We start from the raw sequence: 19,452 nt of genomic DNA on the forward strand, positions 1-19,452 counted from the left end.
GTTTATGAGTCTATTTTTTCTATTTCGTTAATTCAAAATCAAAACCAAACTTGAGAGAGAGAGAGAGGAGAGAGAGAAAATTCAAAATCAAAACCAAACATGAGAGAGAGAGAGAGTGTACAAACACCCTTTGATGTATTATACCGACGATAGTGTTACTTAATTCTTACGAAAACAACAACACTTATCACTGTGCAAAGTATCGTAATCTTTTTATTCATTTGGACAGATTAGTGTAATGTATGTAACAGTGAGAGATAACATCGGACGTTTATTGAATTACACCTGTACGCGCGCGCAATTACACGTGTTTACAAGAAATCGGCCTCTTTGACGCGCGTTTGCTGTGAACAAGTGCAAATCTCTAACTACCGTGTATACAAGAGGAAATTTCACGTAAGATGTAAATAATGTTTGAAAAGACTAGCTATCATCAATCTAGAGTAAAATATATTAAGGCAAAATTATTATAAATTCAACCGGAGCATGTAATCATTTCCAGTCCTTTTTACTGTATAATTGCATGACGTTGGTACCATGACAATGAAATACGAAGTTTAACCACAAATTAATACATTTTCCTCTAGTCGTGTTATACTGCGCCTACAGTAATAGTGAATATGTAAATTCTGCACGCCAAATAATATATGATGGTGTATAAAGAAGAATTGAAGTGTCTATATGTGTGTATACTCGAAAATAAAACGGTTTTATTTATATCTACTTGTGTTTAAAATCTAGATTAATATTCCATAGCAAGGTTTTACATGATAACTTGCAATTTACGACAAAGTTAAAATTGATAAGTTATTCATAAACTAAGAAATGTTAAATGTTTCAACTTAAACAACTGATATATAAATTTGTAAACTGAATAAAATTGAAGTTGTTGGGAATCCAAAGTACTATGTAAACTTTTTTTTCAACGGGGATTTTTAAACCTAACTGAAAAGATTTACGACAAGCCTTTTTTCAGTTTGTTTGTTTGTTTTTTATGCGCAGCCTGGGGACGTCTGTGAACACCCCCGCAAAACAAATAATCAGACACAAAAATTGAATATTAATATTTTTACCAGTAAAATATTGAATTCATAAGTTTAATAACCCTACTCCCCCATATAGATAGGGGAAAATAAAACATCCAAGAAAAAAGTTGAAAACATGTATGCGCAGCACTGATCATTCGTGAATTGACATTTCTCTTGGGTCATTTAAGTTTCGTATTTTTTTTTTTATCTAAGCGACACAATTAAACAACTGAATTTAAACCTTATATTGATCAAATTCATTTAGGTTAAAAAGAAGTATTTGTTTAGTATCACGAAAAATTGAACTGAAAAGTATCTCTTTAATTTTCAAAATTCTTTTAAAATAATCATCTTTATCCTTTTACTTCAATACAAATGCCATGTAGTCGCACAAAATGTTTTCATACTCCCATGCAGAAGGAAGTAATTACAATCAAGATAAAATCAATTGTATCTCAATCGAGTCAAAATCCTTATCGCAAGATTATGTTCATCACGAAACAATTGAAAATGATTATATCTATTCTGTTCCTCAATTTCTTCTACATATATTTTAAAACGGAAGGGGGGGGGGGGCAACAGCCACAACACAAATGCAACAAACCCTTTTTACCTAAATCTTCTTGATCAAAATTGTATTAACTTAAGGGTACCGTACAAAATACTAGGGTAATTCTTTCACAACTTTAATTCTTCTTTCTTCTCATTGTTCATAAATTTGCATCTCATGCGGATCTGATTATCAAATAAAAAGTCAAACGAAGATAAACATTTTATAAAAAATAATTTAATCAGTATCAAATGTAAAAAAAGAATAACATACAAAGCAATATTATACCAATATATCAAACAGTATAATGTGGATGGATTTACAAATGATGATTTCTGTAGATAAGAGGCATAGTTGATTTAAAGTTAAATTCATGATGGAATAATTGATTCCATGTATTCTTAAGGTTTCCTAAGTTCCATATCATAACACATACAACAAGAACAAAAACTTACACCATCTAAACAAAGAAAATCTTAAAATACAGAGAACGAAAATATTCTGGAAATATTAAATTTGTGAAATCGAATGTTATAACATTTACTTGTCATCCACAGACTTAGAACTTGGCACATTGAGAATCAGATATATAATTCATATATAAACACAGACAAAAGAACACAATAGAGGCACTTCTTTGGGACTTCAACTCATCATAGCTGCAAAGATGACGAAATCATGATTGAACAGCCACTGTTGACATGTTCAATGATTCGTCGTTTAAGTTTGCATACTTGGTCTCTGAGAGAAGTAGCCGAATTGGCCAGTTGGTTATTTTGTCCTTTCAATTCAGCCACACGCTCTTCAAGTCTGGCGATGCGTTCCAGTTTTCTGGTGCGACACTTTCTGGCAGCAATCCTGTTCCTTGCCCGTTTGCGTTCAAGTTTGATTTTTTCTTGATTGTCCATGTTAATCGGTGACAAGGGAGGCGACCCGCCAACACATGGGACTGTTTGAGGTTCTTCTTTAATGTCGTCAATTCTTGAGCTCAGGTGAGAAAAGTTAGCAATGCGGGGAATATTAGAAGATAAGCCGCCGGGAAGTGAGGTGGTGGTGGTCAGTGGGAGGATTCCGTCAGTGTTGGAATAGGAGGACTGGGAATCGTCATCTTCACTGTCAGAATTCTCCATCTTCACACTGCCTTGACTTGTCTGTGAGGGTAATGACTGGGGACCTGAAGTTGATGGAGGCTTAATCTGATGAAGTTCGGCCAATGCCTCCACGAACCCGCGTGCATACTGCTCCTGTTCTTCTGTGACGTGTTTTGGAAAAATGAACTGGGTTGGTGTCGGGGTAGTGGTGACCATTCCGTTTGCTTGTATGATCATTTTCTCTAGTTCTGGTGAAGCCAATTTCAACATGTTCAAGTCGGGCGAAGCAAGTAAATTGGTTACCTTCTGTTGTTTTGTTTTCGATCCTGAATTGAAATCGAGAGTCATTTTTCTCTTCAGTTGATTAACTTGATTATTTTCAAGTTTTAACCCATGCCCATCATCATGGTAAAACGTGCGGTCAATCGCTTCCATTGTTTTCGCCAGTTTCACTTCTTTCTCTATTCACTCACAAATTTTGATTAAATGACAAGCTATGTTTGTAAACACAAGTTTACTGATTCACTGTCCTGTCCGCAAATGCCGGTTGAGAAACTTTCTTTAAAAACTTTATGAGTCACCCTTTGCGCTGTAAATTGTAGAGTGTTAGTAGTTATACGTTTCCCTCTCTATTTATACGAGAATGAGTCAGTTTCTAAATTTAGAATGACATCATCTTTTATCTAAATTTCATTGGTGGAAAATGACATCACCATTACCACATCCTCTTACTCTGAACACATCTTGATTTACCCACATTCGATATTACACTGCAAGGCAATGTTAATGTAAAATCTCGAGGAGTTTCGAACAAATTAAGAAGATCCATTGGCTAAAACAAGTCACATGTCTGCCGAAGGGCACTACGGGAGTTTAACCATATACAGGAAAATAACGTGACGTCTGAAAACTAAGTAAGGCCAACCTCCATAAACAACATAACAAACCACGCCTCTAGAGTGCAGGGTACTGCATTTGATGCTTTGAAAAATACATGAAATATAGAAATATTTGATTTCATTCAATTTTATAGGTATTCATAGTCTATTTAATTATTTTTTCGAAGCATTAAGGCACATGACGTTTTGCTTGATCGCACAGCGCGTGGTAGGGAAATTCCGAGCGCCGATGAGTCATACATGCACAAGGAGTGTTGGCAATACACAGAGATAAATAAATGGGCTGGGCAGAAATACTCGCGAAAGGCGTAAAATAATTTAATAGACATACTTGTTTAATAATGGCAATATCATATATTGTATCTGTGGTCAATCATTTTAAAATCTGATATTTAATTTGGCGATTTTTTGTGCCATTTTTTTTATTTTAAAAGAATGACTCATTCTAACGTTTAAATAGGCCAAACCAGGTGATCTGATTTTAGAATCTCATGTATATTCATGGTTTTAAGACTAAGCATGGTGTAGCATGTTATTGTTTGTACGTATGGCGTGACGTCTATGAGACCTCTTAGTTTTCAAGGTATTCCTGTGGATTTAAAATAGAGCCTGAGTCAGTTCTATAAATATTTGGTGTTATGAAAATGAAACAAAATACATACACTGATGTAAGATATAAAAATAGTCTTCATGAAAGTAATTACAGGGACGTATATATAATAAATGTATATCTATATCCCCGGTAATTAAAATTAATAATTAATATAGAGAAGATTTCAGGTGTAGATAATTCCTGTATAATAATAACAGAAGTTACTTTCAATCTTTAACATAGCGATATACCTTCAAATCTAAGGCTATAATTTAATATAATTTGTCATATTTAGTTTCATTTTGAAAATTGAATACCAGACAAATTTCTCATCAATCGGACCTCGTATGAGACTGGGTACATATGCCTATATCACTCCAATGATGCATCATGTATGTACTAGCTACATGTACATGTACATCTACAACTGTTATAAATGACCCTACAGGCATTGACTAGTAGCTGTCAAGTGTATGGCTGTAGTGACACTGATGGAATCCCAATCAATTTTACTTTCTACACTCATCACTCAGTTATTATATGTAGCTTCTGAACAAATTCAAAATTCCAATGATTTCTAAAATACCACAAAAACAACCTTTTTACCCCTTTCCATTATGAGTATACTGATACATCTATAAACCACAAAGTTATTATGTGCATGCATGCTGTTTTCAGCTTAGTTTGTCAGTTAATATAAATATATATCTATATATTTAGAGTTTACATTGAAAAATTGTTTTACTACATTAAAAAACATTTTTTTTGTCCAAGAAAAAAATGGGCATCATTTGTTAGTTTGGATTTGATAATGAAATAATTGTTTCCTTATCAGATATTTTATAAAGAGTAATGCATCTTCAAATTAGCTGCAAATGTAATACATGTAGTATTGAATGGGCACAGTATAAAGCATTACTATGTAATCTAAACAAACAACACATCTCAAGGTTTCGAGAATTAAGCATGGTATTTTTTTGTTTTTATTTTGGGGTTTTTTTTATTTGAAAATTTAAAAATCCATCAAAGATGTAAAAAAAAATCTCTGAATTGTAAAGGAAAAAGTACACAATTGTACAATTTTGATTTTACATTGAAAGATATATACATTAATAGTTGTATTTTTTTTTCATTTAATAATTCACGATTTGTTTTTTGCAGTGAATTAATATTTTGAAATAACTTTTATGCCCCCCCCCCCTCCTGTATAGTGGTTTTTATAAAAGTATTTTGAAAGAAATTCATTGTTTACCATATTTGGCAATTCAAATCATGTTTACCGCTAAATAAATGTGAGGGGAAATGTTAACTATATTTCTGAAACTTAATGGGATTATGAGTGTATATAAATAAACTTATCCCACCTCTCTTTAGGAGTAATGCACAAGGTGTAAATGAAATTGGAATACTGATAAATATCAAGTTATACAATATGATGTAATTACTAGGCTAGAGAGAATGATTTTGAGTGTTTTAATTCAATATACCTTCTATCCGTTTCAGTGCCTGCCTTTATTACCACAAAAGGAATATTCAATTCAGAAGATAAATTATTTATAATCTTATAAAACCATGCAATAAAATAAAATATATAAGATGTATGATAAAGATTAGAGTATGTGTTATTCATCAAATTTTGTTTATAATAATTGTACTGTATGCAATTTATACATTTAATTAAGATTATTAATTATTATTATTGGGATGATGGTAATGATTTTAATTTATTTCTCCTGTAGATGAGGGGATTTGACAGGATGAAGACCTAATTGATAGAACAGTAAAATTCCGCAATTGAACATGAACTCAACGTCTGGATATGGAAACTCAACCCTTTCCCACAGTTTTACCTGCAATCAGGAAACCATGGAAACTGGTGATTCGGACAGTGGAGATATGGATTCCACTTCGATTAATGAAGTACATCGAGTGATGCCCGATACTGTAGAAGATGACCAGGTAGGGCCATTATCAAAGATGTGTTCATCTCTCCAAACAGCTTCCCTTAATTTTGAGAATGGTTGGTTACATGTATTTTTTCTTGTTATATGATTTATAACCATATGAACCATAGTTTATCAATTACACAATTTCATTCAAAGGCGTTGATCAAAGCATTTTAGTAAAATTTTAAATAACAGGAAAAATTATTTTAATTGATAAAGTTGAATAATACATGTATATTTTATCCATGCATTTAATATCATTACAATTTTGTTTAAAAAAAAAACCCACCTTTTCAGGGGAATATATGATAGGGCTAGTCACACTAGCTAGGGGAAACAGAAATATTTGTTTTTTTGGCCTAGCAGTATATTATATTAGTTTTCACATTGAGATTGATTAACCAGGGATCAGTTACTCATAGGCAGAAGCGAATTATATTAAAGTAGTATACTTCAGTCCTTAATAGTTACTTAAAGTGCATCCAAACCATCTGTCATGAATTTAATTAAACTTTATAGTGAATTAAATGTTGGTATGAAGGGTAACATAAATCATAAAACATTAAAGGGTTACATAAATCATAGCCTTTATGAACTAGCAATCAAATACAGCATTTTCTTCTCCTTCAGAACCGTTCTTCAATTGTTAATGTAAAGTGAATAAAAGTATGTAATTATTGTTATTGTCTGTCAAACAATAGCTGTGCATTACTTAGAAAAATCAGCCAATTCTTTCAAACTACATGTACAACTATTGAGAGTCTGATGTCAGTCCGTGCTCTCAATTAAGCAAAAGTTTTGACCAATCATGAAAAAATTCACTGTATATAGTCAAAAAAAAATCTATGTTTTTTATATTTGATATTTTCTAAGCACTGGTAAATAATGCCTTTTCAGGCTGCTATATAGTTTTAAAAAGTTATATGAATATTTATACATGTATATTCATGTGTGATATTGATTAACATTTTCTTTAAACTATGGTAGCTGACTATTTAACGGGTTATCTAATTGAATTTCTTCAGGAAAGAGGAGAATACATGTAAAAATTTTGGATTTGAATATTGAGTCCTTGCTGCTGTTTCATTTTCCATAAAATTTGTCTTTTTATATTTGTTGGTCAAGGAGCATTCAATATTAATTATAGATACCTGATAGTAGTGTAGTGACCACTTAGTAAGAAAATACTCTTGTATCTGATGACACTAGTCTATTGAGTGTTGTTCCACCCTGTTATATTTTTTATGCCCCCCTTCAAAGAAAGGAGGGCATATTGCTTTGCTGCTGTCTGTCGGTCGGTCCACCAACAGTTTCCGTTCATTTTCTTCAAAAAGGATGCACATATTGAAATGAAATTTAGTATACAGGTTTATCCTAATAATATCTAGGTCAAGTTTGATTTTGGGTACGATCGAGCAATTTTCAACAGAGTTGTGCCCCTTGGACGTAGAAAAATTCCATTTTTTGCAGTTTCCGTTCATTTTCTTTGCATAGGATGCACATATTTTAATGAAATTTGGTATACAAGTTAATCATAATAATATCTAGGTCAAGTTCGATTTTGGGTACAATTGAGCAATTTTCAACAGAGTTTTCTTCGCAGATGTTTCCAAGAGAGAGGGGGGCATAAGATTAAGTGTTTTACAAACATCTCTTGTTTTTATTTTCTGTTGAATTCTCCTGATATTTTGTTGCAGGAGGAAAACCATGTATGCACTTTAACATTTAATATCAAATAAATTCAGAGTGAGTTTTCTATAGAAGTGTAAAAAAAAATTCACATGCTAATTTTGAAGAGACTGTGTACACGTATATAAAGGAACAGGAATAGTTATTTCATGTGTATATCCTGAGTGAATGAACAGAATAAGCCTGGACAGGAAATATCATATGGTTAAGGATCCTTCGTATAGCAGTGGGACAGTTTTGGTCCTTGTATAATACTGTTACTGTGCTTGGTTGACCACAAATCCGCTTAGATGCCAAAAATAACAGGAGTTTGTATCCTCAATTAAATCCCCTGAAGCATAAGGTCAGGGTGACAGACGAGCCTGCCACTGCCTGGATATTGAACTACATGTGTAGTAATGATAAAAATCTTCAGACATCTAAGGGTTTTGTTATATGGTAATCAAAGTTCATCATCTGTGGAGATAACAGATGTGGTATGATACATTACGTTAAAAGGTTAATGACACTATCAACTACGTTTTTTCTTAGGCCTTCCAAAGTTGCAGCAAAATTTGATAAATTTCGAACAGATTTCAACTTCTATTTGAAGCAAAGAATGGCTTTAAAATAAGCCTGAAAAACCTAACTTTCCCTGTGATATTTTTTTCTCCTACAATTTCGGGTTTATTTGAAATTTTAAATTAAAGATTATACCTGATTCTGCTTTTGAATCATTTTAAATTCTATATGAAATCTATTTAAAGGGAATTCAAAACAGTTTTGTGTTGAAATTGTGGTCATAGTTTTATAAAAAAAAAAAAGAAAAAAAAAAAAAAAAAAAAGAAGATTATTAGGAACCTTTTAAATTATTGCCATAACTAAACTGAAAACTCCAAAGTGTTTGCTCAATTCCAAACTCCAAAGTGTTTGCTCAATTTGGCAATCCAACTGTTTTGTATAAAATCACAAAAATATAAAATCGTGAGCACCACATTTTTATCCTATTTTCTTTTAGTTTACAATTGTCTGGAAAATAATTTTAATATCCAAGGGAGGATTTTGCATTGATGTTAATTCCTTGGGTTTAATTAAGAAGCTAGTCAATCTAAATTCTGGAATGGGTACGCATATAGCTGAAAATTTTTTTTTGGGAAATTTGATGAAACACAAATGAAGCCAACATTTTTTAAAATTCTAATTACTAATACAATATTAAATGTTTTAAGAGGCAGTGTCATCAAGCGTTAAGCTTTGTATGGAAATTTTCTTTGCAAATTACATAAAAAATTAAAATTACTGATTTCAACCAAAATCAAGGTTTCGTATCTAAGGAAAAAATTAAGAAATTTGAATAAAACTATATCCTTTGTGATTTTAGAGTACAATTTTTTAACTGATACCAGACATTTACTGCGGGTTTCACCCATTATTGTCTTGTTTGTTTCAATCTGGGTTCTTTAGTACTTTGTTTACAATCAACAAGTTGACATTTTCAAGTCCAGTTTGTTGAACAAGTATTGATTGATGGGGAAGTTGATCATCTAACATGAAGTGTTCTCCTGAAGTAGGGTATATCCTGACAACAGCTTACGTCAGACCTTAGCAGGAAAGGGCCGCAGATTGGGGCTCGAGGATCCAGGATCTGGGCCGATCTGCGTTATCTGCAACTCTAAAACAGATAAAAGTGATAGGAAATAACTTCTTTCGATCAGGAAGTTGGCAACAAAGCAGGATGTCTGATGGCTTCCTATGTATTTCTTGTTTTTCTAGTGGACTCTTAAAAAATCCCAAGCGGGGTTGATTATATAATTTTTTAATGAGTCGATGTAGTTGTTTTGGCAGTGTCAAAATTGCTTAATGAGGTATAAGAGATTCTCTTTAATTTGTCTTTTTAACAACACTCATGATGAAGTCAGACTCATTCATTCATTCTTTATTTCTTTCAGCTTTGCAGCTCATCAGATTATACAAATTAAACATAGTAAAGTACAAAAGTGGGTATTTTACAGGAGACCCTATTACATTGTACATACATAAATATGAAAAATTGACAGAAGTAAAGAATCAAAAGAACAACATCTAAAGTTAATTACATATATCGTTGATGGTTGAAAATTTGGTCACTGATGTTGAAATCCTTTCCAATCCAACATTCATAAAGACAAATAATGTCATGTACACAAAAAAGATTTGAAATTTCTCTCACTCCATTTGTTTTCGAGACCTCCATGTATGTTCCATGCTATTATGCACAGTCCAGTTTGGTTCCCCTGACCCCTCTATTTCCCTCTGCCGTGTTTTTGTCCTCTTCCTCCCGATGCCTTTGGTTGGGTTGGCGTTGACTTCATCTGGACAGGACCATCATCGGAGTAAAGTTTTCCGTTGATGAATTTGTTCCTCGCTAAGAGAGCCTTTCGATTACTTTCCTTGGCCCTTTTATAATATGGTAACAATTTTTCCCTACGTTCTTGGATTTCTTTTAGGAACTGTTCCCCAATGGATATATGCGTGTCTTTAAGCTTGTAAGAACATTTGCGGACCATTTCCCGGTGTGGAAATCTATTATATTTTACGATTGCACGTGGTTTGTTGTTGTTTTTTTACCCAATCCTGTGAGCCCTTTGAATTAGGATTTCAGATCTGATTTCTAATTTTGAAGCACATAAGGACATAATAATGTCTTCTCAATTTTCCTGTTCTCCTGATTGGGCCTCTTCGATACCAAAGAACAATAAGTTGTCCTGCATTGACCTACATTGCATATCTAGGACACTTTCCGTTATACGCGCATTTTCTTGAAGGGACTGATCTAGAGCCATTTTCAGTTCCGAAAGCTCGGTTAGAGCTTTGGAAGTATTTTTTTCATTATCCTCTAATGATTTCGAGATGATCGAATTCCTGGCTTTTTTTCGACTTCCACTACACAGTTACTTAAACCCTTTATTTCTCTTTTCATGCTTGGGAGTGAGGTTTCAATAGTGTCTAATTTCTGGTTCATGTGTTTCAGCTGAGAAACTATATCACTAACCCATTGGGGGGGTAACCTGGGGAGTGTTCGACCGTACATTCTGGGGTTGGTCTGCATATGAGTTTGCATCGGTGCATTTGCAGATTGTATATATTGCATTGGCTGTAATTGGTGATAGGTGAGGTTACCTACTTGCTGTATGGGCTTTTTGGACTGGGACAGGTTATCATTGGGATATACCGAATTTGTGCAAACCCCTTGTTTTGTAGTCGCCATCTTGCCCAGAGTTGATGATTTTGTCCTTTGTTTCTTTTTCTTCGGTGGTTTTGAAGGCGACAGTGAACTCAAATTCATAGGAACAGAGTACAATACTCACGTATCAATGGTGTATCACATTTACCGCAAACTATAACTAAACTAGGCTATATATGGTATGAAATTCCTTATAGGTCGTGCTCCGGTAAAAACACGTCCACCTCCATACATGTCACATTTCACGACTTTGCTTAAAGTAAAAGTGATGGTTTAATTAGATATTAACTAAAATTTTATCCTTTACTTGCCATGTAATAAAAAAAGTTGCACCAATTATATGCTAATATAAATTTCAAATTCTGTAATTTTTCTTATGCCTGTTTATCATTAGTCTACATAGAATAATGTTTAAATATATATATTTCAGTAAAGATATAGTATCTACTGGTAGACATAATTAATAACGAAGGCTGAAAAAATGCTCAATCCTTTGGACTTGTCCTGTGCTATTAAAACAGTCGACTCGAAATGATCGAAGTAAAACTTTAATGTTAATAAAACAAATAAGTTTTCTATGATTTGGATGGGAAATACGGAAACTCTATAAACCATGTAAAGGTACATTTGGTCCTGCAAAACACTTTTAAATTGCCAGAAGAAATATATGCATACAGATGTAATTGCAAATACATGTATAAGTGAGCATGAGTATGCAAACCTACTGGATTGATACAGGTGCTCCTCCCTAAGAGGAAGTATGAAGTGTTTTGTACCCCTCAGAGATATTCCTAATCAGAAATAACCTCTAGTCTCTTAGCACATTATAACATAGACTGAAGTAGTATTAAGGATTCAATCGTGCTACCAATTATTAAACTACATGTAGTTGTAGAGGAAAATTTCTAGATGGTTGTATTAAGTATTATTTTCAATGTTGCAACTGATCACGGAAACTTGATTTCTTCTAGCGGAAACTGTTGCTATCAAGTAATCTACACTGAAATTCTTCAGCAAGTGGAGGAAATCTAAAACAATGTTGATGTAGAAAAAATTCATAACTATTCCAAATATGTCACTGGTACAAATGGGATTGTATATTAAAAGGGGGGGGGGGGTGTTTCTGACCAACATAGCATGCATGAATATAGGCAGCAAATACATGGTGAAGATTAGAATAGGAGTTATGACTTTTTGCCCTAAATCTGATAAAAAAAATTACAAAGCACAACTCATATTTAATTCCGCATAATTTTATTTATTGGTGTATAAATATAAAAAAAAAATTGACTTTCTCAAATGTGAATGAATTTTTCTATTCTGTGCAAAGAATAGATTAGACATTGGTATGTATTTTGATTTTTAAAGTAGCATAAAATACTATTTATTTCAATTTTTGTCACTTTAAAGTACCGGTAAGTAAGTACATGTTTAAGTGTAAGTAAATAGTTTGGTCTAATTTTTTTTACCCAAATGGACTTGCAAATGTAGTAGAAGGAAAAAATTAACATAAGAGGAGATAGAGATTCAGAATGAAAGTTGAAACAATGTAAATAAGGATAGATGGAATACACTTGTAATTAATGAGGAAAATGGTAATAGTCTGCTATATGCATGTGTTTATGTAACGTGTAATTACATCATTCCAGCATTTATGATATATAGACAACTTTTCTCAGCTAAGAGGAATATATATACATGTAGTTTGTTAATTATAAAATATGTGTGAATCTCCAGATATTTGTCTGAGATGGGGTGGGGGTTAATTGTTATTTTGCTACCCATTAGCATTTAAATTATTCTTATGATCTAATGAGAAGGCAACAACTGCAAAACTGCAAGGAACAAAGGTTTTAGGTTGAAACAAATTGTCCTTGAAAAAACTTTGCACAGTGTTTGTCCTTGTGTCAGAGTTCCCAGAGCATCTGAAGGATGCTAGCTGGAAAGCCGATAAGAAGTCCATTTCAATTGCTATATTAGGTCACTTATAAACTGCTTCTGTTCTCTGATTGAAGTCACAAGAGCTGTATACTTGAAGAAGGTATTTCTTGTTCTAACCTCATATTAAGAAAACAAACCCGACTTTATCTGGAAAACAATCTAAACAGCTCAAGTGTTGCTCTTAAGAAGGTGTCTTTGGCCCTGTGCTGTGTTAAGTAAAGCATACATAATACATATGTAAGAGAATACCAAATTATTTCTCCCACTTGAGTTTAGCCATGTTAAAATGCAGCAGTTCTTTTCATCTTTGAAGACCATGCAAGAATATCACTCTGAAAAATTGTACATGTATACTTGCATGTTTTTGATGCATTTGATTGTAGCTTTCCAGCTGTTTTAACTATTCCAAACAATAAAACTACCTTTTTTTAAAATAATTAAACCCTTGAGAAACTGTAGAAATATTATCAATATGCATGAATCTCCTGTTAATCAGATCTTTTTGCATGACCTTGAAAATAAAGGACTATATTGATGATTAAAGTTTAGAATCAGTCCCATTTTTACAAATGTTCAAATGCAATCAATACCATATTATTCACATGCATACCGGGTATACATTAATTTTCAACAAATCCTAAAATAGTCCATCACCAATACTTTCAAGTACATGTATAACTATTGGCCATATAGGCCTATACAGTAATTATTCCTTTTTATGATGTCTCAAAAATGAACCAACTACTGTCATTAGAAACACATGAAAAATGGTCCTTTTTTTTGTCCTTTGGCCCTGGGGTGCAGAGTGGACCGAAAACCTTTGGCTAGCAAAGACAGCGTAAAGCTGATCATGGACCACATTAACAGAAGACTTAGTTTATATTATTTATGCATTTTATGTAGGAAATAACAATATTCAATGTTTTCTCACAAAAAGATGGATGATAATCAATAATCTATTTTGTGAATTTAAATGATCATCGTGACATCATATCTCTGTTATAACATCAACAGGATGCTTTGTGGTATTTTTATGATTTTGAAATTTGTTTTAACATTCTATTGATACTCTTAATTTGTGGTGCTGAAAAATGATTACCGTCAATGTTGAAGAACCCCCACAAGTTAATCATGATTTAAAAAAAATAAATTTGATCAAACTGTGCTATTGTTTATGTTGGTTCATTCCATCATACAATGCATATTTTCAGTTATATCATAATTGAATCAAATGTAGTTCAAATTGTCCTGTCACCCTCCTAACCACGGATGTAAACATGTAGCACAGAGTAGTTATGCAGACCATATGACATAGCCAGCGGTCTCTGACATCTTTGTAATGCACAGTAGTGAGATAATTAGTCATAACTCTCTCTCTATCCACTTAACTAATACATCATTACATGAATAAGGAATTATAACCCTCTTCATTCAATACGTACTCGTTGTGTAATATGGTTTCCAGGCCTCTTCAAACAATGGACTGTGATGGCATTGCGGTTTTGAAATTTTAATTCGATTACATAGCTAATCTTAATATGATAGGTACAGAATCCTACAGAGATCACCACAGATGATACCAAAGAAAATGAGAGATAATTATCATAATTTATATTGCATTTCATTATAATTGTTTAAATACATACAGTTTATGTTACATGATTTACTGATTTGTGTTATGAAAGTGTCAGATGAGTCTGAATGCTGCAAAACATCTCGCATATTATAAATTGAATCTATACTTTTGTAGTTATAGGTGAGATGGCCAAAACTATTTTGTGGTTGGATTTTGCTTAAGACTTAATCATATCAGATAGAAAGCTAAATAGAAAGATAAATTGTTATTCATGAGATTGATATTAATTACCCATGGTACAAATAAATGTACATGCATGTAAACCTTTAAGATAAATTGTTATTCATGAGATTGATGTTAATTACCCACGGTACATGCATGTACATGTATATACTGTAAACCAACTGTTCATTTGCTGGGGAGAAAAATTTTAATTAAGAAATTCATGAGAACCTTGTAAAATGTGATTATTAAATATCACAGTTAATCAATCAATTATTAATTATGATAAGTATAAATTACTGTAAACCTGGTTGCAAAAATTTGCTGCATTAACCTGATTGTCACTGGTAAATCTCAATTTAAAGTTGTTGCAAATAAATGCCAGTTTTATTAGCGATCTGCTCTGCGGACAATCTTGTCCCTCCAAGTTCACTGGTCTGGAGCATATCTCTTCTCCCCTTGGCCCAATATAGCTAAGACTTAACCCACAATGTGCCTTTGGATAAAGGGTGTGCAGTGACCTTAAACCAAGATTCTAGGTCAGAGGTTAAGGTATTAGCAGAATCATGTGAAAAATTATTGTCCAAATCATATATTCTCTCCCCTTGGATCATTTTCACTCATACTTAACCCACAAAGTGCCTTTGGTCAAAAAGTGTTCAATTTCTAGGTCTAGGTCATATTATACCACAAAAAAATCTCTATTCAGAGCATACAGTAAAACATGGTTATAGCGAACATGCTTATAATGAATTGACCCTTATAGGGAAGTGATTTTCATTCCCCGTGACTTTATTACATGTTATAAACTTGACGGATATAATGAATTACACTTTTAACAAAGTAAAATTGCTCCTCCCTGTGACTTCATTATAAGCATGTTTTACTGTAAATACTTTCACCTTAGCCCTATTTGACTCATACTTTCCATAAACAGAGCTTTTAGGGGGAAAATTGTGCATTGACCTTGAACCAACTTTAAGGTCAAATGTAAAGGTCATAGCAAATCCCTATAAAATACAGTTTTAGACCATAAATTACTTTCCATTTGTTCAATCTTGCTCATATGAAACCAGAAGAATGCTTGTAGGTAAAGGGTATACAATGAGATTGAAGTAATTTCTATGTCAAAGGTCATCTTAATTCCATTATTTAAGAGGGGCTCTTTGAGATGGTTAATATGAAGGCATACTGTGTCAAACCAATACAATTCAAGTTTTTGTGGCACTCTGCAGGGCATTGGGTATCTCTTGTTGATGAAATTTTGTTTGGCTACATTTGGACTTGAGCCTTTTGTGAGGACTCAAGTCAAAATATCATTTCCAAGCTGAATCTGTGAGGTTAGGATTTTGGAAGAAAGTTCCATAAAAATACATGTACCGGTATATATTTTTTTACATTTTGTAGATATATATGTCTGTTCTTTGGCATAATGGAAAACTTGGAATGGCTTACTATGACACAGAGTTGACACAGATTTTTATGCTGCTGGATATAGTGGAATCGGATGATTTTCTGTTTCTAAAGAGAAGTAAAGATTTTTAAAAAGTTACTATATATATATATATTTACTTGGCTTTTTTTATATCACATCTTATATTAGCCTGAGGTCGCTGTATATCAGCCCGAGAGCTCTGAGGCATGAGGGCTGATATACAGTGATTGTGAGCTAAAATGGGATGCAATATGAAAAATGCCAAGTCATATACTGTACTTATAGAAAATATCAAAGAAATAATTAAAAAAACACCATGTGATGAATGATTATTGTCAACAAATCATTGGGGTGTCTATAAACTTATCTATGATAAACTTTCCAATTAATTTGTGCCAGCTGTTTGTTTACTTCGTTGACATTGTTATATTTACATTCAGTGTATATTTCCCCGTTTGTTTGCATTGGAAATCTGCGACGTTTAATTTTCTATGAATACACATTGCTAATTCATGCGCCATGAACACAAATATAAACGTCACAACGTGTTTTAAGTATATTTATTTTTGTAAGATTAAATGAAACGTTCAACCTTATATACCAATTTAATATGTCTGTACTTTTGAAAAATAATCATTAGATTATATCTATTCCTAAATACCGGTAATAAGATTTTTCTCTACAAAGGTTCTGAGAGCATATATGGCTTTACAGCGACGATACACATATATTTCATACAAAAAAACATCATTATGAATATAAGCATTGAATGCTTATTTTTGGATGCTGTCGGACCTATGACACACCAATGCGGTGCAGACAAATTTTCATATCGTGCTAATGCGCATTATCCAAAAATAAGCATTCAATGCTTATGTAATCATTTTGACGTCATACTTTGATATCGGAATTTAACGACACATACCAAGTTCTTCATCATAATACTGTTAAATTGGTTATTTACACATGGGAGAAATTTACACTAGTTTTGTGATAGGCTTAAACTGGTGTTAAAAAAAACCTGCGTTAATGGTAAAATACTCAAAACTTTAGTATGGTCAATCATACATCTGTGTATTGTTTGACAATAGAAAACGCGTCCTTAACCATTAGGGATGGGACGATCCACCGGTGCATCGCGGTATTTATTTTGACGATATTTGGATCGATACATTTACCATTAATACAACGATACCTTACCGAACTTTTTTTATTTTTCAAAAATATCCGAACTTCATATATCGGCTATTTTCAGTCCGTGCACTAATATGAAAGTACAAAGATGGCGGAAGCTAAATATGGAGTGTGGAACACTTTTGGAGTACTTGTTTATGAAAAACTAGTGTACACGAGACTAAAGTAATTTGTAAATTGTGCAAGGCTCATTATGAATATAACAAAATAACTTTGGACATGCGGTAATACATCTGTAGGTTGAATAAATTTTAAACTTTTATTCATGTTTTCATTTAATTGCAATGTATCGTGATATGTATCGTATCGCATCTCATGTATCGTGATATGTACCGAATCGGCTCAGTACAGTATCGTCCCAGCCCTATTAACCACCAGTGTAAATACTGGGTAACCACTTTTACAGTAGCAGCTTATTAATAAAAATTGGTGTGTACTGAATTTTTTACGCATCCCTAGGGTTTATTACACACGAGAAGGCGAATTTTAGGTTTATATTGCACAGGGCCATAAAGGGTATATTTACTGTTAGTATACAATATTATATAAATAGTGCCTGTTTGGGAGGGCAACAGTTGAAATTGACACCCAGAGAAAACCATTGTCAACCGACGCGAAGCAGAATTTCAATGTTATCCTCCGAAACGGGCACTATTTATTTTATAATACTGAATGTCTTAATTTAAAAGAAATTTTTAATGCTTTTATATAGAAATGAAGTGAATTCTACGGCAAACCATACGCGCATAATTTATGCGCATGTAACAATTCATTGTGTTACCCGTTGCCAAGTGTGTTGCTAACGCTGAGGGTAATAGAACGGATTATCAACTCTGTCTAGACCAATCAGATTTCAGTATTTAACATTAAAGTATAATAATTGATATTAACATTCTCTCTTGTATTACGGTAACAAGTCTTGTAAACAAGACCTCCAAAAAATATATCGATTTTTATTTTTCAGTTTTGCGGCAATTGCATCCAACATGCGTTTTGCTCAGTTCTAAACAAGATGATCGACTAGTGCAGACACTGAAGTCTCTAGGTAATGAAAACAGAAAACAAAAAGATATGACATTCATCAAGTTAAGTGTACTGCTGTACGTATTAAATTTAGATGCTAATTGATAACTCTTTAAAACACCAAAACTTAATGTCATGCAATTAAGATCTTGCACTTTCAGGATTTAATGTTCTCATGATATGAAAATGGCAGTAGGCATAATTAATTTCTTGCTTATAATTAGCAATCTACCATAGCAATTGATGTTGTAATCCAGGAGTTGATTAACTCAATGTATCAATGCATAAATGTGTCGTTTTCTTCACAGTTTCCACCAACAGTGATGCTGGAAATATTTCTCTTGCATCAGATGATATTTCCCTCTCAACTGAAGATTCAAACAAACTTCAGTTTCTACCCAGTATAGATTTCAGTAAGATAACCATTACTTCTGCTTTTTCAAACTTTTTTCAAACATCAAGTTTGCTACACTGGTAGGCAGTGGTAGCCGATAATAAGGAGATGACCGCTATTAATTTTGAGGTCGAAGATCAAGAGTCAAACTTCTAATAGACTAAGCATTGTCCACTCAGTATTATAGGTCACAAGGTCAAGATATTGTTGGCTCAATATCTTTAGAACCCTTTACTTATCAGGCAACAAACTTGCTACATTGGTACTTTTAATTATCTACCTGTACTCCTTAGAGTATTAAACCAATATTTTTTATTATTAGTCTGTGAGGTCAAGGTTCAAACTATCCTGGATGTATGTAGAAAGAAATTGTCCTCTTAATATGAAATAGAATTACTTGCTTGACAAACATCAACTTTGGTAAACTGATACCCCAAGGAGTAAGGGGGCCCCTATTTTTTCATTAGGTCACAAGAATCAGACATATCTTGGCATGGGAAGCTATGGTCTGTTTACAAATGCTGAGAATGCTCTGTTTGTCTGTTCAGTACATCTTGGAAAAGTTTACCCTTTTCAATATTGCTGCAGTGGGATGTATTTTTTCTAAAACATTTCTTTTTTCAAAGTCAATGAATTTTTCTAAAACATTTCTTTTTTCAAAGTCAATTTT

General features: G+C 32.9%; 2 protein-coding genes across 4 annotated transcripts in view; one reads left to right on the top strand and one right to left on the bottom strand.

The window, feature by feature from the left end:
• Positions 1 to 1,795: 1,795 nt before the first annotated feature.
• Positions 1,796 to 3,279, bottom strand: LOC105341654 (transcription factor Jun). The gene has a single exon (XM_034458063.2). It carries the CDS (start codon positions 3,102 to 3,104, stop codon positions 2,232 to 2,234), a length of 873 nt encoding a protein of 290 aa, XP_034313954.1. The 5' UTR covers positions 3,105 to 3,279; the 3' UTR covers positions 1,796 to 2,231.
• Positions 3,280 to 3,436: 157 nt separating this feature from the next.
• Positions 3,437 to 19,452, top strand: part of LOC105341627 (mutS protein homolog 5) — a 28,462-nt gene continuing 12,446 nt past the window's right edge. For 2 of the 3 annotated variants that reach the window (XM_011448255.4, XM_066066531.1), the window contains exons 1-5: positions 3,437 to 3,583; positions 5,900 to 6,119; positions 16,144 to 16,267; positions 18,330 to 18,410; positions 18,697 to 18,801. In XM_011448255.4, the coding sequence (XP_011446557.3) occupies positions 5,961 to 6,119; positions 16,144 to 16,267; positions 18,330 to 18,410; positions 18,697 to 18,801 (469 nt within the window). In that variant the 5' untranslated portion in view covers positions 3,437 to 3,583; positions 5,900 to 5,960. Of the gene's footprint in view, positions 3,636 to 5,899; positions 6,120 to 16,143; positions 16,268 to 18,329; positions 18,411 to 18,696; positions 18,802 to 19,452 lie in introns of all 3 variants that reach the window. The other variant, XM_034458055.2, reaches the window with a different exon arrangement.

The sequence above is a fragment of the Magallana gigas genome, chromosome 7 (assembly GCF_963853765.1).
Source record: "Magallana gigas chromosome 7, xbMagGiga1.1, whole genome shotgun sequence".
Lineage (NCBI taxonomy): Eukaryota > Metazoa > Mollusca > Bivalvia > Ostreida > Ostreidae > Magallana > Magallana gigas.